Here is a 15,006-nt window from a genome sequence, read left to right on the forward strand (position 1 = left end):
TCATTTGTCTATTTGTTTTCCTGGGAAACTACCTTATAGATAACAATATGTAAAACAATAACCATTGATAATTTCCTACCACTTTGTCTGTAATTTGGTAAGCCCCTCCTATTATTATGTTATCCTTCTTTTACTCTTTAAAATAAAAAAAATTTAAAAAAAAGAATAGTTTTATCCTCAATAAATCATGACGACGGTGTATTTCCAACCCCCACCCACTGAAGCAACACTATTTAGCACAGTGTGTGTGTGTGTGTGTGTGTGTGCCTGTGTTAGGATCTGAGGTTTGTGTCCCTCAATTCCTGTGTGTTTTTGTTTTTTGTTTGTTTGGGTTTTTTTTTGGTTTTTTTTTCCAGTACCGGGAATTGAACTCACGACGTCGCACTTGCTAGGCAGGCGCTGTGCCACTGAGCTAAATCTCCAGCCCCCTCAATTCCTGTGTGGAAGCTCAAACTGCTGATATGACATTTGGAGGCCAGGCTTCGTAAGAAAAGGAGAAAAGACAGATGGGGACATGGTGGGAGTGGCCACCTGCAGGCCAGGATTTGCTGAATCTACCAACACCATGACCTTGGACTTCCAGCCCTCAGAACTTTGAGAGATAAATGCAGCGTAAGCCACCCCACCTGTGGTACTTGGCTACAGCAGCCCGAGCAGACTGCGCAGGGGAAGACAACCCAGAACAAACGACCGCTTTCAGTTCCAAAGGAGATATTCTGGGGTCCACAGCAAGACCATCCTCCTGGAGACCTTGTTGGAAAAGAAACAAAATTGTGAAATAATAATCTGTAATCCTAGCTCTGTGGGAAGCTGAGGCAGGAGGATGGCAAGTTCTAGCCCAGCCTGGGCAATTTAGAAAATGTACAAGACTCTTATCTTAAAATTAAAAATAAAAAGGGCTGGGGGTGTAGTCCAGTGTGAAGGCCCTGGATTTAAACCCCAGGACTGCAAAGAAAGAGAAAGCCACAGCCCACCAGGAACTAACAGAGCCCCCCACAGCCTTGGCGGCGGACGTCCAAGCTGGCAGGTAAACATGGGCTTCCTCGTCTGGCAGGCAAAGACAGCTCCGTGCTGCTCCCCAAGGCATCCCACACTCACTGAACCCCAGGGCCCAGCTGCCCAACAGCACCCCTGCCCTGGCTGCCTCCCCAGCCCGCCCCCTCCCACCTCACCTCCCTAAGAAAGGACTTGGATCAAAGCCCTTGCTCGAGATCTGCACCTGGGGAACCTCAGTCCCAGCTACTTCCTGTCACCAAGCAAGCACAGAGCTGGACTGCTGAGCACTGAGGCTCCCATAGGCTGGGAAAAATGTTCTCCCTGTGGGGACAGCAGCTCCCTGATCCTAAGGGACAGCTGAGATCCGAGGCCGGGGTCACTAGGATGCTGGCGAGTGGCCTCAGCCTCCTCCATCTCTGGAGTCCCTGGTCTCAGGTCAGGGGCCCAAGGACGCAGCCTCTCTCTTCCTCTGAGGGGCGGGATGTGGGGCGTGGCCATCACCCAGCTGTAGGAAGTGGGAGGTGGCCAGGTGACCCGCTGGTAGGGCTCCTGCAGGAAGCCAGCTCCAGCTCATAGCCACCTGCTGCAGACGCTCCGCTCTGCAATCCCTGCTGAGTCGGGGGGACAGGCAGTGGCTGTTCCTCCAGCGAGCGACACAAGCACACAGACTGATCAGCTCCGGGCCTTCTGAGCTGTGGCCTTCATAGCTGCTCCTCTGTCACAGCCCAACCACTGACCCCTAAGGACCTCAGACCCTTGCTGCTCCTCTTCCCAGACCTCCTGTGGCCTGTCTATCCCCTGCCACTCTGCCAGACGCCCCTCGGCAAGGTGGCCCATGACTGGCAGGTGGCTAAACGCACGGTGGGACTGGCCTTGTATCACTGAGCACTGGATAGAGATCACCCTCCCTCAAACATTCTCCATGGCTCCTAGGGCCTCACCCACACTGTTTCCCGCCCCGTGCTGGGGCTTGGCTGTGGTTTTTCCCCGTGCATTGGAGGTATGGAGGTTGAGGCAGTTAGACCTTATAAGGCGGGGACCCCCAGAACTGGGAGCTAAGTATACCTCCCTTCGTTACCAGTCACCCAGCCTCGGTGCTCTGCTGTGGCCACACAGATCAGCCTGAAAGCTGGGCCACACCTCCTCGGCTTCCTCAGCCTCCTGCGTCCGTCCTGCACAGGGCGTCTCCCCGGCACTGCTCCCTGCAGCTGAAGTTGCCCCATGTGCCCAGCCTGGGCCTCTCTGCCCTAGATTCTTGCACAGCTCCTCCTGTTCCCACCTTCTCCCCCTCTGCCTGTGGCTTGTTCTCCATTGAGCCAAAAGCAACATATGGTATCTCTCAAATCCCTCCAGTGACTTCCCACGTCACCAAGCAAAGGCCGGGTCCCCTGTGATCTGACCGCCTCCCACGCCCCACTCCTCCTTGCACTTCCCACTGGCCTAGAACGTTCCCTGCCCTCCACTGCTCCTCCCTCAGGTCTCCGCTCAAGTGCTGCCCTTGGGGAGCCTCCTGACTACCCTATGCTACCATCGCAAGGCCTGGCACTTCCTGTCTGGCCTCTCTGTGTCATCACAAAACACCATCTGGCAGGACAGAGGGTGGACGAGGGTGGTATTTCTCACTGACCACACTCTGCCCGGAGCCTCCTGGGCCCCAGCAGGTGTTCAGTACACAACGAACGACACCCAGCTCCCATGGCAGGGACTGCAGTACCCCTTTGCTGGGCACAGAGGTTACTGTTCTTGCTGGACATCCCACAGCTGGGAGTGAGAAGAAAGCAGGGCTCCCTCTCTGCTTTGTCTGCAGGGTTTGCTCTTGCAAGCCGAATACTCACAGTGAAGAGTGTGTTCGGCAGCAGACAGACCTCAGTCCAGAGCTGGACTTCAGGCCCAAAGGTTCCAGAGCCAGCTACTCATACTCCGTGAGCCTCAGCTCCCCCGCAGGCAAAAGCAGGCAGACAAAAGCAGCTAGTCAGATAGAAGTCATGACCTCAAACGCGCTGGGGACCCAAAGCAGCCATGCTTATTATTACTTTTATCAATATCTAAAGCGAGGCTTCCTCCTGCATGCCAGGCACATCCGCCGTGCATCTCAGGTGCATTTCCCACGCGCCCCCACAACCCTCCCTCCTCTTCGTCAGAGGCACGGGAGATGAGCTGTTGACTGATATGATAATTTCACCACAATAGCCAACTCAGTCATTTCCTCCAGCAGAGAGATGCTTTGGTCCAGGATCTAGCAGACTTGCAGAATTCTCGGCTGCTGGTTCCTACACAATGGAGGAGCACTCAGAGAGGCAGAGGCAGAAGGACTGCAAGTTCAAGCCCAGCCTGGGCAACTTAGCCACCTTGCTAGACCATCTCACGATAACAATGGAAAAGGCACTGGGTTCCACCCCCAGTACTAGAAAGAAAAGAAGGCAGTGAGGAACCTACTTAGCAAATCTGGGCAGCTGTGGCGCCTTCAGAACGAGAATACAAGGATGTCACAAATCTACCGCTAGGGATATGGGAGGTGCTTTTGATGGACTTGGCACTGTAGACCCTGGTCACCTTCCTGGTTTCAGAGACGAGGAGACCAAGGGACAGCTCCAGAACCACGATGGGTCTTCAGTGGAGCCGGACCTGAACACAGGCTGCCCGATGCAGAATCCAGGCTCTCCCTGCTGGTCACTGTCCCAGGAAAAGTCCAGGCCAGCGCTTGGTTCATGGGATCCTCAAGACAGGGCCCTCGAGATCAAGCTGTACGAATGGGAAGAAGCACTTCACCCACTGTACTTCTAAAGGATCCCCTTCTCCCATGGGAGGTGGGCAGGGCCTGGGATGGTTCCTCCTTTGACACAAAATGGGAAACTGGAGCCTAGAGAAGATGGGTCATATAGGAGCCGTGGTCTGTCAGTCTGGGAGTGGAAGGCAGGCTCCACTGAGTTCCCAGCAGCTCTAGGACTCTTAGCTTATACTGAGCTGGAAGAGAGAAGCAGCCCCGCCCACTCGTCCCACTCCACAACCTGGGTTGCTCCTGCAGGATCCTCAGGGCAGCCTCCTCCTGCCCCATCCCGTTGCCATGGCAATGACTGTGGTGCCTGGACCACATCCTACACTCCATCTACCTGCTGAGCTGCCCTTCAGTCTGTCTTCCCTCCTTGGACTGCTCCATTAGACACCAAGGACACCTGCCTCCATGCCCCTCTACAGCTGGGGTACCCCAGTCTTTCCCTCAAAACACTCCAGCAAGCAGTTAAGAATCCATCCCGAGGAGAGCAAAACTTCTCACCATGATGAAAGTGGCCAGTCTGGGTTGTCCAATCTGTCACACTCACCTCACGTGGCTCTTCAAGCCATGCCTAAGATATGGCTAAGGAGACAGAGGGATCAGATTTTAAATCTGATTTAGTTCAAATTAATTGAGAAATTAACCAGCCACATGGGACTACTGGGGACCACGTTGGACAGCGTCGTTCTGGAGCCCATTTCTGAAGCAGGCTCCTGCCGTGCGCCTGGCCTCCGACCTTCCTGCTGGGAACAGGGCAGCTCCTGGTCCCCCAGTGTCCTGCCCCCACTCACAGGCTTTTCTCTGCATCACCCCCACTCGCAACTCAAAAGATAAAAACCCTCGTCCACGTACCAATGTACATCTCACCTTTTATTCCAGCATCTCCCAGAGCTCCAATATGTACAGATTGTATTTATACACATATAATATACACCATATATACGTATTTATATATATTCACACACCAGCCCACGCGCTCAGACACTCACACGTACACACCCTTCCTGGAGGGCCGCGTGGCCCATACCAGTGGTACCAGGCTCGCCAGGCAGTTGTGAGGTTTTGTGGTTTTTGCTTTTAAAAAGGCCTTTTCCTCCAGATGTGTCCTCTCTCCCCAAACCCTAAAACCCTTCTCTAAAACACTGAATTTTTTTTTCTTTTTTTTTTTTTTCTAAAAACATGAGGTTTTCCTCAGCTCTGCCAAGGCAGTTTCTGGAGAGTCCAGGCCTGTCGCACAGCCCCATGCAGGTCCTTGGGGCCATTTCCGCCCCATGCTCCTGGTGGGGCTGGACCCAGGGCCTGGCATGGCTGCAGGCGGGCGGCTGTGGCTGCGGCTGCGGCTGCGTCCTCCAGGTGGACGGGGCTATAGCATCAAGGGCACCTGCCAGATAAGGAGGGTGCTGTCTGTCTCCCCACACGGGGCCGGCCTCCCACTGCCGCCCAGGGCGCTGCCGAAGTTGCGGTAGCCCTGCCCGCCAGAGATGATGGCCACGGAGCAGATCTCTTTCCGGTGGGCGTCGCGGGTGCAGGGCCGGCTGCGCACCCAGACGTCGGGGTCGTCGGCCATCTCGTAGATGGAGCCGTCCTCCTCGCTGTGCTCCAGCGCCGAGCTGTCGGCGGGTGCGGGCTCCCTCATGGACAGCAGCGGCCCGGGGAGGTGGGCCGTGGAGCGCAGGCGGTACTGCAGCAGGATGCCCTTCTTGCGGGTCAGCTCCCGGCCCACGTGGCTGTCGGGCGCGGGCGCCGGCTCCTGGGCCTGCCCGTCCAGCTTGTCTTCCTCAGCCCGCGGTCCCTCCGCCTCCTCCTGGTCACTGCGCAGGATGTCGGGGGCAAGGATGCTGGTTGCCACAGCCAGGAAGGCTACAGGCCCACAGTGGCCATTGAGGGACACCATGCCTTTACCTGTGCATGGGGCAAGGCCAGAGCATTAGGCGGGCACCTCCGGATCTCTCCCGGGGAACACTTTGGCTGGGCTGTACATGCGGGCAGAAGGGATAACTGCAGTCTATGTTGGCCCTACCCAGGGGCCCATGGACTGACTTCCCATCTCCAGAGCTACTAACAGCAGAGGGGCAGTGACCTCAGACAGCGCTGGGGGCACCTCTATGAAACTCCTTGGCTGAGAGCTTCCTCCTGGCCCCGGGCCTGTGCCCAAGCCATCGCCTCCACCCAGCAGAGCTCTTCCTCAAGGCCCAGCTCCAGCCTCACAGCAACAAGTCCCTCCTGAGGCACCCCAGGGAGCTGCCCTCCCCATCTCCCCATCCCTCTGGCCCTGGGAATGCCCCCACCCCGGCACCTGCGGCCTGCACCATTGCTGCCCACAAGACCCCTGCACTCCAAGGGCAGCTCTCTGTCCTGCTCGTCCCTGCATCCCAGGTCCAGGAGACAGTCATGAGGACAGGGCATGTGGAAACCTAGGAAGGGTGTCCCTTGGCAGAGGGGTTCAAGGCTGGGCTGGGCAGGGCTGGGCCACAGCCAGGGCCGCTTTCCCTTCCTCACCCCTGTGCTCTGGCAGCAGCCGGAGGAGACCCCATTCTCACCCTCTCGGAGCAGAGGCAGACAGGGGCCCAAGGCTATAGTATCCAAATGTCAGAGGTCCTCCCTGACCTTGCCCTTGTTGTCCTGGGTCCCTGTGCCCCAGGTCAGGGCACACCGTCCTCTAATTGAGGACACACACTTGTACACGGACCTCATGTGGGGCCAGCCCACCCCAGGGGCCCTTGGTTATTTTTATCTCTGGAGCAACTGCCCGGGGAGGGGACAGGAGAGACCCAGAGGAGGCTCTGCCATCCTCAGGTGTCTGAACTAGTCCACAGGTCATCTGGTCAGTATATGCACCCTTGTGCCCATTTGCCAGATTAGGAAACTGAGACTCAGAAAGGTGTGAGGCAGTGGGGCTGGGACACCCAAAGCACCACCCAGATGACAGGAAGCTGGAGGCTGGACCCCACGCCACCCCAGCGGGGACCATAAACATCCAAACGAACACACAGGTCACCTCCACCCACCACCCCTGCAGCCCAGCCCGGGGCCCTGCCAAGCCCAGTCCTGGAACCAACCTGTGATCTTGGGGATGCCCTCCAGCCGGGGCACAGGCAGCAGGACGATGATACCCTGGTCAGTGCCCACCCAGAGCAGACCCTGGCAGATCAGGAGGCTGGTGACACACAAGTGCTTCTGGCCTGTGGAGAGAAGGAGACCACATGAGAGGGCCCTCCTTGGGGACAGCAGTGGGCGCTGGGCATGGCCACTAGGTGGGAGTGGCACAGCCTGGGCTCCTCCCGAGAGAAGCATGATGCTGAACTGCTGTGCTTTAGCTCTGGGGCCAGGGGCATGGGCCTGAGTCCCCCAGCCGAGCCTCAGTTTCCCCGTGTGAAGTGGGCTGCCTTCAGGCCCACAGGACACATGAGCTCCCAGCAGCCCATGCCAGGGTCACGGCCAACAGGCCAGGCTACAAGGCCGGGGAAGGCTTCCAACCCGCAAGGGCGAAGCAGAGGCTGGGTCAGAAAGTGGTGCCGGTTGGCAGTCTGTGTGGCCCCTCCACAAGGCACAGCTTCCAGCCCGGACTGACATTTTGCCCAGGCAGGGGAGACTTTCATCCCACTGTCCCGTGAGTTAGAGGAGTCGAGGGATACCACACAGAATCTGGCAACCACGCGTCCAACAGGTGCTATTTGCAGCCATGGCTGCTGCTGTCGGTCCTGACCAAGGGGTTGGGTGAGAGGGAAGCTGGGAGTGGAGGGCGGGTGGGAGGACAGCTCAGCACAGGGACGGGGCATAGCAGTGGGCCCGGCCCTCCCAGGCTCCTGCGGAGTCCCTGGCTCCTGCCTTTCCAAAGGGCTGTCTTCGTCTTGCCCTGATCCTGGCTCCCTGAGAAGGCTTCATCCTCCCCTCGAAGGAAATTCAAATCCACGCCGTGTATCGTGGTGACCAGGCCAGGGTGTGTGTGTGTGACATGAGGCCTTGGACAGCGGTCCTCAGACCCGGGTTCACATCAGCATTCCTGGAAGGCTGGCCACACAGACTAGGGGAGGCTGCGCCCTAGAAAGTCCCAGGCCCACGGACTGCACTTCCTGAGACTCTGGGTCATTCCAAAACCCTCGTACACCTGCTCCCACCCGCCGTCAGCTCTGAAACAGCTGCGATGGCTGCAAGACATGGTGTGGTACCCAGTTCCCCGCTGCAGATGCTGAGGTTCACGGAGAACCCCGCTGGCGTGTGCTGGGGGGAAAGTGCGAACGACATCAGGTCCACATGACAGGGACACGTGCTCTCCCGGCACGGCAGAGTCTCGAAGGAGGACGCGGCTCACCTCCCTCCTGGGCTACACAGCGCTGTCTAACCCAGGTTTCCCATCTACCCACTCGGCACCCAGGAACACCCCAGGTGCTACTGTGTGCAGCTCTGAACTCAGTGCCTGAGGCACAGCTGGGACCACGCGAAGTCCCTGCTCTAGACCTCTCAGCGGCAGTGGGAATGCTCTCTCCCTACCGTCCCATTCAGTGGCCGTGGGCAGCACGTGGCCAGGGAGCAGTGGAGACACAGCCAGAGGAATACAAGAAGGAATTCTTTTGTTTGTTTGTTTTTGTCTTTTTTTTCTGGTACCAAGAATCGAACTCATGACCTTCCACTTGCCAGGCAGGCGCTGCGCTGCTGAGCTAAATCCCCAGCCCATGAAGGAATTCTTCACATTATTTTAATCTTGGCTACTGTATGAGATAGCACAGTCCTGGAGGAGGAAAGAAGGAATATACAGGCAAGGCAGAGCACGAGGAGGCAGCATGAAGCTGCTACCAGGAAGGCAGTGTGTGCAAAGGCCCTGAGACAGAATGAGCTTAGTTGGTGGAGTAGAATGAAGCCAGCACAGCTCAGGGACATGGAGGGCGCAGAGTCAAGAGGACAACAGGGGTGATCAGCAGGATGGACAGGGCAGGGGAAGAGCATGAGTCATCATGCTGACCACAATGAGAAGCTACCAGAAGATCTAAGCAGGAGATAGAAGTGATAGGATTTCAGTGGAGCACTCTGGATGCAGGTGTAGGGCCCGGTGACCTGTGAGGGGCTACTGCAGCTGCCGTAGCAGATGATGACAGCTGTGACACGGTGGCAGCAGTGAGCTGATGAGAGGCCAACACATCTGGGATGTGCTCTGAAGCAGAAGCACAACTCTGTGGACACACTGGAGCGGGAGGAGAGACAGGACAGAGATCCGGGACAGCGCCAGCCAGCGTGTACTGGTCCTGAGCAGTGGGGCCGCGCTGTGGGGCTGACAGCCGGGCAGCTGAAATCAGCATGTGTGGCTGAGACCCAAACCAGACAGCCAGGCAGAGCCAGCCACAGGCAGAGGGGCAGCGCTGCAAACTCCACAAGTCACGTTCCCTGTGCAAACCACACCGAAAACAGCCCGAGGGACAGGGGCTCCACAGGAGGGCCGATTCTCACACACGGTGTCGGAGGTCAGTGGAGCTGAGACTGCTTCTCACACCTGCCAACCAGAAGGGACGGCCAGGAACCACAAGGACGGGCAGCCTCCCTCCTAGCCAGTGGCGGCCAGAAGGAGTCAGTCAGGGCCCAGCTCCATCCAGCTCCCTGTCCCCACTCCCTGCCCTCTCTTCTCCACATAAGTCAAGGTCTGAAGTTCTGCTCTTGATTTTTGTCTGCCCTCCCAAATGTAAGCTTCCTGAGGGCAGCAGCCCAGGGTAACTGCAAGGCTCATTCTCCAACGCCTGGCCAAGGACCTTGGCTCACAGTGGAAACTCAGAAAGCATCTGAGTGAATGAGCTGATGGGTGGATGGATGGATGGACAGATGACGGATGGATGGGATTGATGGATGGATGGATGGATGGATGGATGGACGGATGGATGGATGGACGGACGGACGGATGGATGGATGGATGGATGGGTAGATGGATGGATGGATGGGATGGATGGATGGATGGATGGTGGATGGATGGATGGATGGATGGATGGGATGGATGGATGGGATTCATGGACGGATGGGTGGATGGATGGATGGACGGATGGATGGATGGATGGATGGATGGGATGGATGGATGGGTGGATGGATGGATGGATGGATGGATGGATGGATGGATGGGATGGATGGATGGATTGATGGGATGGATGGATGGATGGATGGACAGATGATGGATGGATGGGATGGATGGATGGATGGGATTGATGGATAGGTGGATGGACGGGCAGATGATGGATGGATGGACAGATGTTGGATGGATGGGATGGATAGATGGATGGATGGGTAGATGGATAATGAATGGAAAGAAGTGGAAAAAGACATCAGTGTTGATGTCTTTTACCAGTTGTGTGAATTTGAATTTGCTTTCTTTCCTGAATCAACACTATTTTTTTTTTTTTTTTTTTTTTTGGTTTTTCTCCGGTACCGGGAACCGAACTCACGACCTTGCACTTGCCAGGCAGGCGCTTTGCCGCTGAGCTAAATCCCCAGCCCCTGAATCAATACTATTATATACCCATCTGTCTCAGTTTTATGATTATTAGAAAATTTACATAAATACATATACAATACACATGTGCAAACACAGTTGAACTCATAGCACTACTTAATAAATGGAGACTATCAGTATAACGCTCATGACTCAAAGGGCGTAGATACTGATGTCTTAAGATGAGTTCTATCAGAGCCAGAAACCCATAAAAACAAGAAGGCCAGAAGAGAGAGTGGCGGGGAAGTTCTCACCACCCTTTCCATGGTTGGTTGGGGCCCTGGAGACCCGCAGCAGACAGTTTCCTCTCAACTGTACACCTCCAAGTCCTGCCGGGCAACCGAAACCCCACAAATGAAGGGGAGAGAGATGAGCGAGAGCCCAAAGAGACAGCGAAGCTGAGAAACGACTTCATCTTCAGCCCTGGTTCCAGGGCCTGCCCCTCCCCCTCCGCCTGCAGGAAAAGAGCGAGGCATTTCACAAACAGTCCGAAAGGAAAAAATTCTAATGGTGGATAAATATTTTATCACAGAGACTTAATGCAGCAGTGTGCAGCTCACCCAAGCCATCTATCTGGAGATATACAACTTTAAAAAGCTCAGGCTCTCGGAGAACATTTTATTAATGACCTGTCTACTTAAAAGGAGGAGGGAGTTTAGGTTAAAAAAAAAATGCATTAATACCAGTCGGGTACTCGAGTGGAAGCAAGGGTCGAGGAAAGGCAGCGTGATAAATTTTTAACACACCCTAAAAAAAAATCCACGCTTAGAAGAGGAACAAATTTATTACTAATTATGCAATTATTTCATTTGGTAGTGTAGGGGAAGAAAAATACTTAAAAGTCTATTTAAAATATCTCTAATAAAGAATTTAAGAATCATGCTTTGTTGATCCTCGGGGGGGCACCACGTGGGGGGATTTGAAGCTGCCCTTCAGCCTCCAGCCCCCCCCCCCATTTGGCTCAGGGGTCAGGGAGGCCCCGGCAGCTCTGAGGAGTCCCGGGCAGACCTGGCCTGGCAGGGCCCCAGGCCTCCAGCATGGCTGAGTGGGAAAGGTCAGGCCTGGGCAGCAGCGGCTGGGGAGCCCTACATCCGGGAACCTCAGCCTACACCTGGGTCTCCCCAGGGCCCAGCCCAGGGGAGGGGGCTCACTCCTGCCTGCGCTGACCTCTGATGTCACCAGAGCTCTGACATGAAGGCTCAGAGGGATCGGCAAGGAGTCCCTGTAGGAGAGCCACGGTGACAGGCTAGTGTGATGGGGTGAGGGGGCCGTAAAGATGACGCTGATGACAGTAATGTCACCACCATGGCCGGAGACCGTCCTCACACTGTCTCAAGTGGCGCCCTCACCTGCCCCGCTGGATGGGGCGTGAGGATGGTTGTGCACTAGCTTCCGGTCACGCCAGAAAGTGGCAGAGCTGGGACTCCAGCAGGAATTCTGGTGCGGGCTCTGGGCTGCCAGATTCAGCCTAGTCCAGCTCTCTGACTCAAATCTCAGTCCTTCACTGCATAGAAGGGAAAACTGAGGCCCAGGCGCAGGGCCGGGCTGACCACCCAGGGCTGCACAGTGACTCCGCAGGGGAACAGTGACAAGAGCCTGTGGGTCCCTCCTGACTCTGGCTTTTCCTGCACGGAGATGGGGGGCAGGCTGATCCCTTAGCCTCCTGGGCCTCCGTGTACCTGGCCTCAAACGATCACACTCACTACCAGCACTGTCCTTCCTTAAAAAAGGAACAACCAAGTCAGCGGCTGTGAGCACGCGTGCCGAGCCCGTGCCACCGCGGATCAGCCATTTCCGGTCGCCTGTGGGGCTCTCCCCAGAGGCCCCTCAGCCTGCTGGATACACTCCACTCTCTCACGCCTCTCTACCCCCACAGGAGGAGAGTCTGAGGATTTAAAAAGGCCCATAAGACTATCCATTTTCCGTTGTTCCATTATCTTGAAATAATTTAGCTATCAGTAGAAATGTGGAAATATTTTTGTGATACAGAGAAATTTTTATTACAGCTAAAATGGATGAAACTTGGATAATGGATGAAGCTAGTCCCTGACTCCATGAAATACAATGAAACTAAAGGAGGAAAAAAGAAAGGAGAGAAAGAGAAGGAAAGATCCCCTAACCAGAAGTGGTAGCTCATGCCTGTATTCCCAGTACTCTGGGAAGCTGATGCAGGAGGATCACGAGTTCAAACCCAGCCTGGGCAACTTAGCCACTTAGTGAGAACCTTCTCAAAATTAAAAAGCAGAAGGTGGGGGCGGTGCTGAGGCTGTAGCTTGGTGTGAAGGCCCTGAGTTCAATCTCTGCTACTTAAAAAACAAAAAAGAGGGGCTGGGGATATAGCTCAGTGGCACAAGTGCCTGCCTGGCAAGTGCAAGGTCCTGAGTTCGATTCCTGGTACCAAAAATAAAGCAAAACAAAAAAGACTCCAAACAAGGTTCCTCCCAGCCTCTCCACCCCAGGGAGAATGGTGGAGAGGCTCTCACCTGGAGCCTGTCACATTGAGACTTCAACAGGTACCTCCCCAGCCCTGGTGGCATCTACCCCTACAGCCACATCCCACCGCAAGGAGGGACATCCCACCTCCAGGACAGGAAGGGACTTGCCTGAGACCACATGTGGCTGAGCAGGACTCAGGCCACCCCTGAAGCTGTGCTCGTTCCTGTAACTCGCAGTGGGACCCTGAAGTGAGTCCATGCAGATGTGACAGGACACGGGCTCCTCCTCTGGCAAATCGCAGTGTCTACATCTGTACCCTGGGGATAATCGCTGCTCAAGGGGTTCCAGTGAACCGAGGTCCTGCCCAGAAAGCTCAGGGTTCACAGCAAAGCTCCACATTGTTATTATTTATTAGTGAACGCCCCCAAGGGGGCCAGCTCAGACCATAGGACAGCCGTGCGTGCCCAGGGGTAAGCAGCCAGTGTGACAGCTAGGTCCCCAGCTGGCTGAGGTGCCTGCCTTCAGCCCAGCCCCATAATCGGGCAAATCTGTCCCAGCTCAGGGAGCGGCTTCTCCCAGCCCTGCCCCTCCGCCGGGTCCCCAGCCCCAGGGCTTTCTACCTTCCCAGCTGATGGACAAGAACCGCCAGAGCTGGCGGCCACAAGGGGCTCTAAGGCAGGTGGGATGAGCAGGAGCAGAGGCGGCTGTCTGCCCGCCCTGGTGCCCCCCAAGCACACCCCCTGCGTCTTAGCAGCAGATTAAGGGGGGCTTGGGTAGGGCAGCGGTGGAGTGAGGTGAGCTCCGGGCACCACTCCTCACCTATGGCTTTGCAGGAGGAAGCATAGGCCGCAAGAGGCCACCCCAAACTCCTGGTCTTCCCAGCCTCCAAACCCACCGGCCTGCAAATCGAGGACGCACGCCTTCTCTAGAAAGTCCCTAAGGAGAGATGTCACGATTGGTCTTCCCTCTTCCCTTGCTCTCACCCTGCCGGGGATCTGAGGCAGAGCTGGTCTTTGAGTCAACCTGAGCAATGGGACACTACGGACCACCTGGGGTCCTGCCCGGCTGGTCCTTCCCACGAGCCACCTCCTGAGAGCCAGGCTGCTGGGCTGCAGCGCAGGGCACACACGGAGACAGGAAGAGGCGCTCTGGGAGGGCAGATGGGTGTGAATCCCAATCCCGCCACTTCCTGCCCTCCCCCTGCCCCGGGAGCCCAGGACGCACAGCCAGTCCACCCTCACCCGGTGCCCATGACTGTGCAGTCTCACCTGGCAGCAGGAAGGTGGTCCTGGTGGCAATGTTGATCTCCTGCAGGTGCTCCAGGGTCTCAGTATGGAAGAGGCGGATGGAGGAGCCGGAGGAGAAGGCCATCCACACGCCGCTGCCCGCCTTCACCATGTGCGTCACGCTCACCGCCTCGTCCTGGTGCGCCTCGAAGCTTTGCTGGGAACAGAGGGAGCATTGGGGCGGGCCCAGGCCGGTCCCAGCGGCTTCCCCAAGCCCCGCCGCCCGCTGGGACTTGCCCAGCCTGAGCAGAGTCAGGCCCAGAAGGGGCTGCAGCATGGCTGAGGTGAATGTCCAGCAGAGGCGAGAAATGTGGGCCACTGGGTTGGCCAATTCCCAGGGTGTAAATACTACTGACATGGCCAGGCTGGGCTAAGGACACGGCAGCCACACTCGGCTCCCACACACCAGGACTCCTTCCCCTGGCCTCAGCTCACAGCAGGGAAGGATGCAGCAGTCAGTGAAAGAAGCCACGGTTTATGCACAGAACTTAAAGCGCCCACAGCAACCTGCAGAAATACGGGGGCAGGGAGGCCGGAAGTGGGAGCCAGGCCCTTGCCTTTCACAGCGGGCTCAACAGATGAAGTCCAAGCAGCCAGACCAAGAGGCAGCGGAGGAAACAGGGTCAGGGGCAAGAGCCAGTGGATTAAAGACGGAACAGGTAGAAAGCATCTTCGAGGGAGCCGGGTCAGGATACACAGGGGAAGGGCCTTTCAGGATAAGCCATTCCATGCTGCTTGTTTTTTCTCCTTATAGGAACAAGTATAACTTTGAGCTTAAAACAAATACTTCCCCCCTCCCTTTTTAAAAGAGCATACAAATGGTCAGGTTTTCCGTCCATTGCAGGAGAAAGTTCAAACTCCTTAACTCAGCATTCAAGGCCCTGCTCAGCCCCAACGCCAGCCAATCCTTGCAAGCTCCCTATGCTGTGGCCCTGGCTGAGGCCCAGGATGCCCCATCCAGCCACCCTTCTGCCCTCTCGATGCCCTGTCCACAACACGCATCACTTGTCATCCTTCTAGGACTGAAGATGCCACCTCAGGATGACACC

General features: G+C 56.3%; 1 protein-coding gene across 7 annotated transcripts in view; it reads right to left on the reverse strand.

Moving 5' to 3' along the window:
• Positions 1 to 4,618: 4,618 nt before the first annotated feature.
• Positions 4,619 to 15,006, reverse strand: part of Arhgef10l (Rho guanine nucleotide exchange factor (GEF) 10-like) — a 132,798-nt gene continuing 122,410 nt past the window's right edge. For 6 of the 7 annotated variants that reach the window (XM_005409810.2, XM_005409811.2, XM_005409809.2 and 3 more), the window contains 3 exons: positions 13,940 to 14,114; positions 6,829 to 6,951; positions 4,619 to 5,671 (listed from right to left, as the gene is read on the reverse strand). In XM_005409810.2, coding sequence (XP_005409867.1) covers positions 5,133 to 5,671; positions 6,829 to 6,951; positions 13,940 to 14,114 — 837 coding nt within the window. In that variant the 3' untranslated portion in view covers positions 4,619 to 5,132. Of the gene's footprint in view, positions 5,672 to 6,828; positions 6,952 to 13,152; positions 13,608 to 13,939; positions 14,115 to 15,006 lie in introns of those variants that run through there. The other variant, XM_013507401.1, reaches the window with a different exon arrangement.

Source organism: Chinchilla lanigera, unplaced genomic scaffold (assembly GCF_000276665.1).
Source record: "Chinchilla lanigera isolate Chin_1 unplaced genomic scaffold, ChiLan1.0 scaffold00126, whole genome shotgun sequence".
NCBI classification, from domain to species: Eukaryota; Metazoa; Chordata; class Mammalia; order Rodentia; family Chinchillidae; genus Chinchilla; species Chinchilla lanigera.